The sequence below is a fragment of the Prunus dulcis genome, chromosome 1, assembly GCF_902201215.1.
Source record: "Prunus dulcis chromosome 1, ALMONDv2, whole genome shotgun sequence".
Classification (NCBI taxonomy): Eukaryota; Viridiplantae; Streptophyta; class Magnoliopsida; order Rosales; family Rosaceae; genus Prunus; species Prunus dulcis.
The window spans coordinates 1,879,501-1,893,223 of NC_047650.1; the positions used below are offsets into that span (position 1 = coordinate 1,879,501).

The 13,723-nt window shown below is 36.6% G+C and overlaps 2 protein-coding genes across 2 annotated transcripts; both read right to left on the bottom strand.

The window, feature by feature from the left end:
- Nucleotides 1–1,331: 1,331 nt before the first annotated feature.
- Nucleotides 1,332–6,635, bottom strand: LOC117623114 (acylamino-acid-releasing enzyme-like). Its single transcript, XM_034353977.1, has 17 exons — nt 6,382–6,635; nt 5,963–6,272; nt 5,630–5,851; nt 5,309–5,527; nt 5,114–5,188; nt 4,753–4,891; nt 4,459–4,610; nt 4,275–4,357; nt 4,064–4,185; nt 3,886–3,964; nt 3,607–3,784; nt 3,180–3,240; nt 2,895–3,017; nt 2,480–2,677; nt 2,207–2,275; nt 1,763–1,839; nt 1,332–1,632 (listed from the first exon to the last, which is right to left on the bottom strand). The coding sequence occupies exons 1-17, from the start codon at nt 6,530–6,532 to the stop codon at nt 1,569–1,571; spliced, it is 2,322 nt and encodes a 773-aa protein (XP_034209868.1). The 5' UTR covers nt 6,533–6,635; the 3' UTR covers nt 1,332–1,568.
- A 4,341-nt stretch (nt 6,636–10,976) lies between these two features.
- Nucleotides 10,977–13,684, bottom strand: LOC117623105 (putative pentatricopeptide repeat-containing protein At5g37570). The gene has a single exon (XM_034353965.1). The coding sequence runs from the start codon at nt 13,427–13,429 to the stop codon at nt 11,744–11,746; it is 1,686 nt and encodes a 561-aa protein (XP_034209856.1). The 5' UTR covers nt 13,430–13,684; the 3' UTR covers nt 10,977–11,743.
- Between the last annotated feature and the right edge of the window lie 39 nt (nt 13,685–13,723).

Sequence of the window (13,723 nt, forward strand, 5' to 3'; positions counted from 1 at the left end):
AAAACATCAAAATGGGACAACATAGATTTGGGTAATGGCCTAATAGTAATGGATAATGCTAATGCTCTAAACTACTCTTACGGTAGTGGCCTAATAGTAATGGATAATGCTTACCACATTTTTATACCACATTGTGTATCACCTCTCTTATAGAGGTGGAGCCCACCAATACAATGGGGCCACCTCTATTAGAGAGGTGGTATAGAATGTGGTATAAAAATGTGGTAAATCTAGCATTTTCCAGATTTTATATATTTATCCCTAAGATACCCTGAACTAAGCCATTATTGCATTTTTTATATTAATGTAGGGGTCAATATATGGAAACAATTTTTATTCGATTGTAACTAATGAGACACGTTGAATTTGGAAAGATCTCCATGATATTTGATTGTAATGGACGTAAGAATTAATTTGGAAACCTTCTTGAATTTCAACAATAAATTCAGATTTAATGTACCTAGTCGTTTTATCAAGGTTATATATGGAACGTGGAGCGAAGAACGATTTAGCGTTGGCTTGTTTACCTGTTTTTCCATTTATTCCCAAGAAATTGTTACCAGGTTGGTTCTACGTACCTCATCCGTTACCTTTTTAAAACTGCATGCATTCTAGACTATAAGAAAACCTGATGCATTGCATTCCAGTGTGTATTCCAACTAAGATTAAACAAGCATGGCTTGGTTCATTCGAAATGCAATGCTGCTGCTAATTCTGTTTTCGTTGTATCGAATAAACATATGTGACACTGACGAAGGAACGCTGCTCATAAAACGAAGATTTGTTAGAGTCACAAATGATTTGGGTGGAAACTTGACCCTTACAGTTCACTGTAAATCAGCGGATGACGACATTGGTGTCCAAGTGCTTCCTTCTCATGCTTCCTTTGGATTCAATTTTCGACCTAGCTGGATATTCAGTACACAATTCTACTGCAGTTTTCAGTGGCCAAACACATTTAAATGGTTCGATATATACGATAACCCGAGAGACGCACCGCATTGCAGCAAATGTTGGTGGCGTATAGTACCAAATGGTCCATGTAGGTTTAACTGGTATGACAAAACGTATGATGTTTGCTTTCAGTGGAATAAAGACTGAACTGATTTCATCATCTATTAATTTATTATGTCTTTATGAAATAATAAGAGTTCGATTGTTGTTATTTTGGTGAATGAGTATGATTGTTGTTGGAAAGGTTTAGGCCTTTAGTTTTGAGTCTTGATGTAATCAAAGAAAAAAAAAAATGTTGCAATGTTAAACTAAACGTTATGGAAACGGTGCAATTTAATCTCATACTAATCAACCAAATAATTCGTAATCAAGATGTATAACAGTTTAACTTTCGACATTGATTTCGATAATGTTGGCTTCTAAAACATAAATATTTGCCATCCAGATTGCAGATTATACATGATGAACAAAGGCATGGCTAGCCACCTTCAACAAGTTCAAGGTGAAGAGTTCGGTTATAAGTGGATCAAACCTACAGAGTGGAACTTTAATAAACAGCAATATTGCATTCAAGATTTGTACAGTAAAAGCAGGGGAGAGAAATGCCGGCTCATTTAGGATAAATATTTCTTGAACGACACACCAATATTCAGAAAGCTCTCAAAGTCGGATTTTGGCCTGCAAACAGGATTTCAAATCAGATTGAAATGAAACCAAGTATGAACTTTCATGAGCTTGATTGTAGTAGTGACTGAGACACTACAAGTTTACAATGCAGAAGCACATTTGGATCATGTGCGTACTTTACCTCTCAATTGCATGAGTATCATTTGGAAACACAATGACTTTGACAGGAACTCCTTTTTCCTTCAATGCCCGAGCATACTACAAACAATAAACATCCATGTTAAGATTTCAAGAAACAGACCAGCGACCCACTACTACTGCTGACACCTATACTATTGATAACTTAACCACTTGTAAAGTCCGCGTGTGAGGTTTTATCATAAAAGGCCTCGGTGCTAGATCACTTTTCTACTTACATCATTTTGATTAGGTAAATGTGGATGCATCAAAATCTTCCCACCCCTTTGGGGACAAAGGAAATCTTTAAAAGATGAAAAAGAGTAATTTTCTACTGCAATGCAGGGAAGAAAAATAATTATCCAAGCACTAGTTATTGTTTTCAAACCATTAAGATAGGATAAGTGTTCAGTTTGTAGTTCATTATGAGGGGAACATATTAGCTTACTTGCAATCCAGTAAAAACGGGAAGACGAACATCCTGAGCACCCAAAAGAATAAGGGTTGGTGTTTTGACCTGCAAAATGCATCAAAAATTAAAAAAGTTAGAAGTAGCAGACGACTCCTCTCAGTAAATAATATCGTTCTCAATATTAACTGTTTTTTGGTTTTAGTTCTTTTTGTAGATTTTCCTTCTATTCCAATATACTGCTAGTTTCATAGTCCAGAACAGGCTCAAAATTATAGTAACAGAAAAAGAAGACCCAATCTAAGCATATACCTTTGAGCTATGTGAAATAGGAGATTTCCTGTGAAAGAGAGTCAGATGCTCAGCTGAAGGTGCTTCTGTGAATGTATTTTTACCCTCACTTCCATAGGCCTCCACATAGCACCAATCTGGGATGTCTGTCGTGCCCACCATCAATGCGAGGTTACAAGCAGGATTTCTTGTTGCTGCCGCAGCAAATTTATCTGGTGCCTGCAGCATTTCAGTTACAAGATTATTAAATTCTTAAATATGCCTAAAAGTACATGAAATATCACCTTCTAAAGCATCTACCAGACATGCATAAGTTATAGATGCCTAAAAACAAAAAACAAAAAACTCTGTGCAAATGAAATCCCCAAACCACTAATGTTCATGAAGATACTTATAAATGCTTAAAACAGTCGTGCTTTTTGCAAAACTACCACACCTGGCCAATCAAGTGGGTTGTGAGAAAGCCACCATGAGAACCACCAAGAACTGCAATTTTTGATGGACTGGCAAGTCCCATGTCAATGACATGATCTATAGCTACCAGGACATCATTCACGTCCTGTAGAGAAGAAACTAAGAGATCAGGGTCTCAAAACACATTTGATAAGGCTCTAGCTAAGCGCACATTTGGTAGATTAGGCATCTCTAAGGCAAACACCGGCTAGCATAACAGAATAGTAAGATTACTATGTAACGATTAAAGGTAGATATGCATAAGCACCTGGGACCCAATGTTCCCTGGAAGAGACTGAAGTGCTTCTTCACCAAACCCCAGTGAACCTCTGAGATCAAATTAGCATTTCAGAGCAATGCAGGCCAAGAAGGTGGTGATAAGAAAAAAGGAAGAAAAAGTATGCTTATTAGTTCTCTTTTCTTTCACTGGGGTATTATAACCCTCCCATTGTTTCATCAAACAAAAGCATGTCTTTTTTTTCTTCAGCCAGAAGCAACACCATGTCAATAATGAAGGGAACTATCTTAAATGATGTGTTTGTTTTTTCTCCCCATCCATATGACAATGTCATAATATATGATCAAAAAAATTGGAGCACAGTTTGGTTGAACATCAAGTGCTTTAGCTGGAAATTTGGAGCCCTGGCCCTGATAAGAAAATTGGAATGCAGGGAGAAAGGAGAGCCATAACTTACCTATAGTTTACAATTAACAAGTTGAAACCAATTGAAGAGAGAAATGCTAAGGACTTTGAAAAGCTGGACAATGAAACAATATGCGGTCCTCCATGAAGGAATACAATTAATGGGTCACATGGATCACTTCTTTTAGTTTTGGTAGATACAAATATAGCTTCAAAAGGTTTGGTGGCACCTGAAAGGTTTTCAGCATATAGAGGACTTCAAAATCAATTACTTTTAAGACAAAAGAAAGAAAATGGCTAAGAAAAGAAAAGAAAAAAGGGCTTATAATACCTTTTGTCAGGCAATAAGAAACATCCCTGATGGGAATCTTCAATATACTGAATTGAAGAGATGAGAGCAAAGATTCAACCTGTAGCAAGGAGAATTTTGAGAAAAAAATGCAAGCTTTGAAGATATTCATGATACGTAGTAATAATATAACGATACTAAGAAAAGCAAATTGACAGACCTTGTCAGAGCATGCATTTGTGGGCCTTGATACATTTAACCAACTCCATGCAGTATCTTTACTTTCTTTATCAACAAGATAACCATACTTGATATGAGGTACATCTACTGGACTGCTAGACACTTCAGAAATCAAACAAGAAGTGAAACCTCGTTCCACTTCAGTAAATATATTCATCCAGTTATCAGTTAAACAAGGCAGTTTATGTTACCAGCAATGATATTGTCCCCGTCCAGTGAAAGAACATTCCATGAAAAATTTGAATCAGTAGGACTGATACGTAATACTTCCCCACTGCAATTTCATATAAATTTCATGAGTTAATTATGAGGACAAGGTAACAAAAGGTGTGCAGATACAAGACAGAGCCAGATGACTGATCGCTATATGGTTACCTCAACACATTCACAGAAAGTATGACTTGACAACTGCCCCAGATGGAAGATAAGATCATCGTGCATCCATCAGAAAGCCATGGATTACTAAGGAAACTTGAACAGTAAAGCCCAGGGAAGTAACCATCCTCGGCACACATTACAACAGGAATCTAAAAAATAAGTGTATTAAGTATAGTTATATAGAGAGGGAGAAAAACTCATACAAGGTTCTAAATCTTCTATTATTAGGTTGTGTGATTCATAAAAATTTGATCATACTCAAACCAAAAAGATAAAATTTGAAGAGCTCACCACATCAACAATTTTTGTAGATGAAGATAGTACTCCATCCATCGGCCAATCTATTATGTGTAGAGAATCTGTTGCAGAGTGTACACCAGAATCAACAGCACTTCTTGCAGATAAAAACAAAAGGAATTTTCCATCTGGACTGGAAAATTTACATTCATCATGTTTCGAATACAATCAGTAATCTGTTAGGTAATGTTTGAAGTAATTAGAAAAATTTCCATTTGCTATTCTATCTAGATTAGTATTTCCAGAGGAATTCTCCTTGACATGAAGAAAATATATTACAGACTCAATTTATGTAATGCATGAGGTTATAGACCCCTGTGAAGTTTACATGTCTGATGGGGAAAAAAAACATTACCTGAACTGTGGATAGAGAGCACTAGTTATGCTTTGACTTAGAATTACCACAGGAGAATCTTCAGTTGAACTATCTCTGAAACAGTTAAAGAAATTGATAGTTATATGATATGTCTAAGCACAATGAACCTCACAAAACCATTTACAAGAATAAGGGTCCAAAAAAGAGACATAAGCATTGCACAAAGCAACTCACTTGAGTTCAGGTCCATCAGCTTCGGATTCAAAATTTGGTGCCCTAGCCGCATACAATGCGCAGGGCCTGTTAAAGCAGTACTTGATACCAAGCTTTCTGGTACCTTCTGACCACCCAACAAAAACCAAATATTGATGTGAACCTCTAACCGGTGGAGCCCACACAACTTGACCAACACTCAAAGACTTTTCAATTCCTTTAACAGCCTGTGTCTCTCCACTGTAATGCATAGGGAAATTAAAAGTAAGTTGGCCATCTAAAGAAGAATTCCTCTTACTTCTAATCTTGGTACTGATAAAAAGTAAACCAATTGTCCGAGACCTGTTAATGTTCATGACAAAAAGTGCAGCCTGCTGTTTCCCAGCATAGGTTTCCCCCCACTCTTCCTTCCAATCCCCTTGACCTGTCCAGTTACCGAAGTCCTTATCTGCGGAAGTACTATTCTTGTAGCCCTGTCCTGTAAATGTGGGCTTGGAAGGACATGGTTCCTCAGCAACATAAGCAATGAGAGTTTCATCAGAGTTCCAAGAAATTCCCTGAAACCTGTATTCATTGAAAGTTTGAACTCACCTACAAAGTATCTTGTGCACAGGATAACATCAAATATCATATACAGCAATCATTGGGAAAACTGCATTCACATGATTAATTTACAATCCATCAGCATATACTGAGCCATGAACAGATAGGGGGATGTGGAATTCTTTTTCCACTTGAGCTCGAACCCAAATTTCAAATTGACAGGGAGATTCTTTTTCAGGATCCCGAACTACAAGAAGCTTTGCACCAGATGGTGATGGAACCATCGCAGAGACTCCTGTCATCTCCACAGGAAATTGGGCCCATTGGAAATTTACAGAATTGTTACTTTCTCTTAAAACATGAGAGGACAAAATGAACTTCTTCCTTTTGTTTGCCAAAAGATTTGGTTGACTAATTAAAAACATTGCCTGGGAGCCAATTCCTATAACAAAGTTTTGTGTGCAAATATCTTCATCAGAAATGGGTCTTTGGCTTTCAACGGCTTGTAGGTGAAGTAAGGACATGCATGTTAGAAAATTGAGAAATCGTACCGCTGTCAGATTTAAATATCCATGCCTTATCAATGCTGGAAATACCAGTAAATTCTTGAAGTAGTCTAGACTGGGAAGCATATTCTTCCTCAGTTGTTGCATCTATCCCCAGAAGCATCTGCTTAAACGAACCAGCTTTTGAACCCTCCATGGCTAAAACTGTTGACAATCTTTTACTAGAGAGTAGGAAGATCAACAAGAAGAAAACAACCAACAGAAAGTATGGGAGAATGTTTTTTATTCGGGAGATAAATATATGATTTCAAAGGGGTAATGAAAGTATATAGCTGAAATGTGCAGTGGCAATTGTAACCAAAAGAATTGTGTGAGTAACTTGAAATATAGATACCATCGCCAACGAGGGAGGGTTGGTTGAGTTGGTAAAGATCGTTATCTTCACTATTAAGGCATAGGTTTGAGTTCCGCTGGTAATCTGTGAAAACCCAAAAAAGACTAATACCAAAGAGGCCTTGGTATGCCCTGATGATCCCAGAAAAACTAGATTCAGCGACTAAAAGTCAACAGAATATAAGGAAGAAGAACACACAGGAACTAAAAAGGAGGGAGAGAGAAAGAGAGAACTCACGTAGAGAGAAAAGAGCAAGAGGGTCTCCGTGTAAATTACAGCTTAATCATGCACTGCCCATTATTAGACATTTCTGTGTCTGCTGGTTAAGGTAGAGTTAGGCTCATGTTCAAGCCAGCTAACTGGCTCAGCAACCGTCTTCTTCCCTGGTGACCACTGTCTTTTTCTATTGGGTTCAGCGAAATCTTTCATTGGATTCATTGTTTTCAATATATTCATGTTGGCATTTCATTTCACCAAAAAATAAAAATATGCAAGTTGGCAACTTGACTCTAGTTTTGTATTGTATATACCAAAAGTGAGATGTGAACAAAATAGGCATCTGCCCAGTTAAATATGATCAAAATGGGCAAATAGCCCGCTATTTAACTAACGAGTAAAATATGATTGTACACCTCATTTGTCACATAAAGTGTTATGGGAATGTGGTATATAAATGTGGTAAGAGTAGAATTATTCTTAACTCAATATTGACTCTCACATTCTTTCACACCATCTTGCATTTCTGTTAGAACAAGTAAGCAATAATCTTAGCCTCTCACATTCTTTCATAGTTAATAAAATATGTAATGGAAAAAATACGAATATTTGGCAAGTTACAATTGAAAAGTTCAGCCACAACATAATATTTTAATATAATTTATTTGAATATTTAAATATATATTATTTCTATTCAATAATATGTGAAAATTATGTGTCTAATATGTGAATTTTGTTTGTATTATTGAAAATTTTGTAAAAAATACGTGTATTAAACATGAAAAATATGTACGTATATGTATAATACGAGTATTGTACGGGAAAATGTTAAATTCTTTATATGAGTAATAACTCTGGAAAAGTAAAAAATCAAAAAGGGACAGTAGAGACTAGGGTTATGGCCTAATAGTAATGGATAATACTATAAACTACTCTTACGATAAATGAAAATCCGGGAAAAAATTTAAAAGAAAAAAAGGACCCTAATATAGCCGCACGGCTGTACTCCTCAAATATTATAATATATTTAAGGCGTATAGCCGCGCAGATATACTAATTATTATAAATAAAAAAGGACCCACCTAGCGATTAGCCGATTTACGAGTAGGCCAAAGTGACAATTGGAGCTCAAAGCTTCTCTCCCTAGCAATTTTGAAATTTTGTGGCCTACTTCCATTAGTTTATACTTTATAATTATTAATTTCCTAGTGTCAACATATGCAAAGTAGATATTGAAGGAAGAGAAATGTCACAGTAAATCAATATGAGAGTTTTTTTTTTTTTTTCCGTGGGAATGTTTGCCTTTGATCTACCTCATTCTCTCGACTGCTACTAAATTTTGTTTAATATATATTAATACGTGAATTTTTTCTATATAATATGTGAAAATTATGTAGATAATACTTGAATTTTGTCTCTATTATTGAAAATTTTGTATTAAAAAATACGTGTATTAAAAATAAAAAATACATACATGTGTGTATAACACAAGTATTAAAGGAGAAAATGCTAAATTTTTTATACGCATAATAAGTATGGAAAAATAAAAAATCAAAAGGAGACAGCAGAGAGTAATAGTAATGGATAATACTCTGAACTACTCTTACAATAAATGAAAATCAGGGAAATTTTTTTTAAAAAAGGACCCCCTGTATAGCCGCACGGCTATACTAGTTCAATATAATAATATATTTCAGGCGTGTAGCCGGGCTGCTATACCATTTAAAATTAATATATTTAAGCAATATATAGCGGCACAACGATACCCTTTAAATATAATAATATGTTTTAGGAGTATAGCCCGGCAGCTATACTATTTATTAATTTAAAAAATAAAAACAAAAACGAAAAAAGGAAAAAGGACCAGCCTAACGATTAGGCGATTCCCGAGTAGCCCAAAGTGACATTTGGAGCTCGAAGCTTCCCTTTTCTGTAGCAATTTTGAAATTTTGTGGCCTACTTCGATTCATTTATACTTTAAAGTCATTAATTTGCTGCTTGAACATATGCAAAGTAGATATTGAAAGGAGAGAAATTTCATGTTAAATCAATCTGAGAGTTCAATTTTTCTTCTTTTTTTGGTGGAAATGTTTGCCTTTGATCTACCGAGTGCTACTAAATTATGTGTTATACATATATATATATATTAATACATGAATTTTGTCTGTACATATGTGAAAATTATGTGTATAATACATGAATTTTGTCTGTATTATTAAAATTTTTTAAAAAAAACACGTGTATTAAACATGAAATATATGTGCTTATGTGTATAACACAAGTATTAAAGGAGAAAATACTAAATTCTTTATACATGTAATAAGTTTGAAAAAATAAAAAATAAAAAAGGGACAGTAGAGGCTCAGGTAATGGTCTAATAGTAATGGATAATAATCTAAACTACTTTTATGATAAATGAAAATCAGGGAAATTTTAAAATTAAAAAAAAAAAAAAAACCATAGTATAGCCGCGTGGTTGTACTGGGGTCGGCTATACTCATTAAATATAATAATATATTTCAGGAGGACAGCCGCTCAGCTATACTCTTTAAATATAATAATATATTTAACGAGTATAGTCGTGTGGCTATACTATTTAAAATTAATATATTTCAGGAGTATAGGTGCGCGACGATACTATTTTTTTATTAATAAAAAAAAGGACCCGCTTAATGATTTGGCGTTTTCTGAGTAGCCAAAAGTGACAGTTGGAGCTTGAAGCTTCTCTTTTCCCGAGCAATTTTGAAATTTTGTGGCCCATTTTCATTAGTTTATATTTTAAAGTTATTAATTTGCTAGCTTGAACATATGCAAAGTAGATATTGAAGGGGGAGAAATTTCACATTAAATCAATCTGAGAGTTCAATTTTTTCTTCTTCTTTTTTTCGTGGGAATGTTTGCCTTTGATCTACCTCATTCTCTTGAGTGCTACTAAATTATGTCTAATATATATAACTACGTGAATTTTGTCTGTATAATATGTGAAAATTAGTGTGTATAATACGTGAATTTTGTCTTCTTGTAAAAAAAACACGTGTATTAAACATGAAAAATACATACGTATGTGTAGAACATAAGTATTAAATGAGAAAATGCTAAATTCTTTATACAGGTAATAAGTCTGGAAAAATAAAAAATCAAAAGAGGACATTAAAGACTCATGTAATGGCCTAATAGTAATGGATAATGCTCTAAACTACTCTTACGATAAATGAAAATCGGGGATTTTTTTTTAAGGACCCCAGTATAGCCTCGCGGCTATACGTTTTAAAATAATATATTTAAAGAGTATAACCGCGCGGCTATAGGCTTTAATAATAACATATTTCATGAATATAGTCATGCAGCTATATTGTTTATTTATTTATTTATTTATTTTAAAAGACCCACCTAGAGATTATGCGATTTCCAAGTAGGCCAAAGTGACACTTGGAGCTCAAAGCTTCTCTTTTCCATAGCAATTTCGAAATTTTGTGGCCTACTCCATTAGTTTATACTTTGTAGTTATTAATTTACTAGCTTCATTTGTCAACAGTGGGTGAAATGATCTGTGTATACTAACTAGGATGTTATATTTCCTATTCAAAGGTTCTTAAAGGGAAATTTAGGCATTGATCAACACTTCTACTCAACACCATTTGAGAAAAATATACCTGTAAGTGCCCAAAGTTGTTATCGTCATAATTATTGCTAGAGTGATTGTCTTGCATTTCCTACTGAAAATGGTAAGATGGTACCTGTAACACTGGTTACAGAAATATCTGTGCACAATGAACCTCATCAGAGTTTCACTTCATTCTTATAATATTTTTGTAGAAGTTAATATGTCAGCACAATGCAAGCCAAAAGCTGATGATAGAAGCTAATATATAAAACAGGTTTTTCTTCTTCTTTTTTCAAGTTGGGGATGCTAGAATCCCAAAGGATGCAAACAAATACAATGGTGTCATCACGTGCAGTAAGAACACAATCTTTACATCAAGTGAACAACTTTAAACAGATATGCTGGGAGGTAAATATTGGAACGATGTTGTGTTCTGCTGGGCAGGAAAAATTTCTTGAAGCAGGCCAAAGGAACATTTACACTTCAGGAATACTTTTATCTTTTCCGTTGACAATTTTGACAATTTTGACTTTATACCTATCCCAACCCCAGCAACAAATGCCTTAGGGCAGAAAAATGACTCAATTTTGACAATTTCCACAAATACCTGTACTCCTTTGATTCTCCAACTTTATAATCTTCCTTACAAGTCTTGTGCAATCACTGTAACTGTCTGGAATAAATGGCACCCACCCATATTCAAGATTTGATAAATTTATTCTATCAAGGAACAGAAATTCAGGTACATGGTTGGGCAGCCAAAACTGTTTGCTGCAAGAACCTACGAAAAAGCTTGATTGAATGAGTTTAATTTGACAGATTTCAGTTGCAAAGATCAAGCACATTTGGATCCCTATGTGATAAGTCCATGTTATATAAGCGTTGGGTTACACATCTCCAAGTATGAGGATTTCAAAAGAGCAACATTCAAGTCGCCATTCTCTTACTTGAGGTGATAAGTTAGACTTTCAGCTACCAGAATGCCTTCATGCATTGTTGAAACACATGAAATTGCGTCTGTAGGAGCGACGTCAAAGGCAGGGCCAACAGCTTGGTTCCTTAAGCACCAATAAGCTAGGAGTCACAACTAAAATTTGTTAATCAAACTCCGACTCCATAATGTAGACGTCAGGGAACATTGTCTGTCATCTGCATAAACTCCATGCATTGCATCAAGAGAGTTAGCAAGAAGCTCAGCCTTTTGAACTAATCCAACAGCAACCGCTTATCTTTTTAATTCCCTGCTCTTCCATTTTGTCCCTCACAGCAGAAACATCAAACCAGCAGTCCGCTGCCGCATAGATGTTGGACAATAGCACATAATTACCAGGATTTAGGGGTTCAATCTCAAAAAGTCGATTAGCAACCAATTCTCCTAACTCTATATTGCCATTTAGCTTACAGGCTCCAAGTAGTGCACCCCAAGCACCAGCATGAGGCTCCATAGGCATTGATTTTAGAAGATCATAAGCTGCATTTAACCGTCCCAACCGGCTAAGAAGATCAACCATACATGCATAATGATCAGGAGAGGGTGTCAAATGGTACTTACGTCTCATTGATTCAAAGAAGTGCCAACCCTCCTCAACGAGCCCTGCCCGGCTACAGGCTGTCAGGATGACTGTAAAAGCAACCTCATCCGGAGCCAAACCTTCATTTAACATCTTATTGAAGAGGGCAACAGCTTGATTCCCTCGACCATGAACCGACAACCCTTGTATCATAGAACAATATGAAATCATGTCCTGTTTAGGCATCGCTTCAAACAAAGTTGTTGCTCTTTCCATATTACCACACTTTGCATTCATGTCAATTAGAGCCGCACGAACATGATCCTGACGAACGTCAATTGAGCTCTGGCTCAGGTAAGAATCAACCCATTTGGCCACTTGCAAGCAACCCACTTGGGAACAAGCTGACATCAAGCTCACCATTATAAACTCATCAGGCTTAACATTTCTCGTACTCATTTCAAGAAATATCTTCAAAGCCTCGTTGGGTTGACCATTTTGTGCATACCCAGATATCAATGCCGACCACGCAACAATATCTTTGTTAGGGGCTTGGTCAAACAAAAACCTTGCAGACGCCATATCTCCGTACTTGGCATATCCATCAATCATCGTAGTAAAAGAAACCACATTCTTCTCAGGCATCTGATCAAAGATCCTCCTAGCATTTGTCAAATCACCCAATTTCACAAACCCACTGATTATCACATTCCACGACACCACATTTCTCTGCGGCATCTGATCAAACAGCCTGCGGGCCTCGTCCAAGTCCCCAACACTGGCATACCCAACAACCATAGCTGTCCAAGAAACTACATTTCTCTCAGACATTCCATAAAACACCTTGCGAGCGCACAAAATCTCCCTACATTTTCCATACAAGTCAATCAAACTGGTGCTCACAAACACATCCCCATCAACCCCACACCTCACAGCAGACCCATGTATTGCCCTGCCTTCCCAAACCTTCGCCTCACTCGCGCAGGCCTTAACGAGAGACGGGTACGTATACCTATCGGGAACACCCTCCTCTCTCTTCATCCTAACAAAGAGGCCAACAGTATCGGCAAAACTCGACCTTTCGCAGTACCCTTTGATCAAAGTGTTCCAGAGAAAGGTACTGGGACTGTGAACGCTGTCGAAGATGGCGGTGGAGTAAGAGAGGGAAGAGAGAGTGTTGCAGAGGCAAATGAACTGGGTTATGAGGAAGCAGTCTTGCTCTAAACCCTTATGTATAATCTGCGCATGAACTTGTTGTAGATGGTATTGGGTTTTACAGGCTTTGAGCAAAGTCGCGATTGAGGCTAAAAACGAACTGGGCAAGCTATTGGGTGAAGCTAACAATGAGCAGGAGCGGATGGTAGGCATGGGATTGAAAAAAGGTTCGTGCTTTGCTTTGCATGGCTTTGAAATCTATTCTTCTTCGTTTGGATTTTCGTCGCACAGACACAGCCTTCTCCGCTCTCTGTTAAGATCCTTGTGACGACAAGCAAGCAAATAAATTCTTGAAAAATCAGAGAATGAAATTGCCAGCAGCTGCATGCTTCGTGGCTATGGTGGCAGCCTCGTGTGACGGCGTTCGTTTGCTTTTGGCGGTGACGAGAGGTTGGCACAGATTCAACAGTTGGGGACGGAGAGAATGATGAGCTCCGGCTATACTAT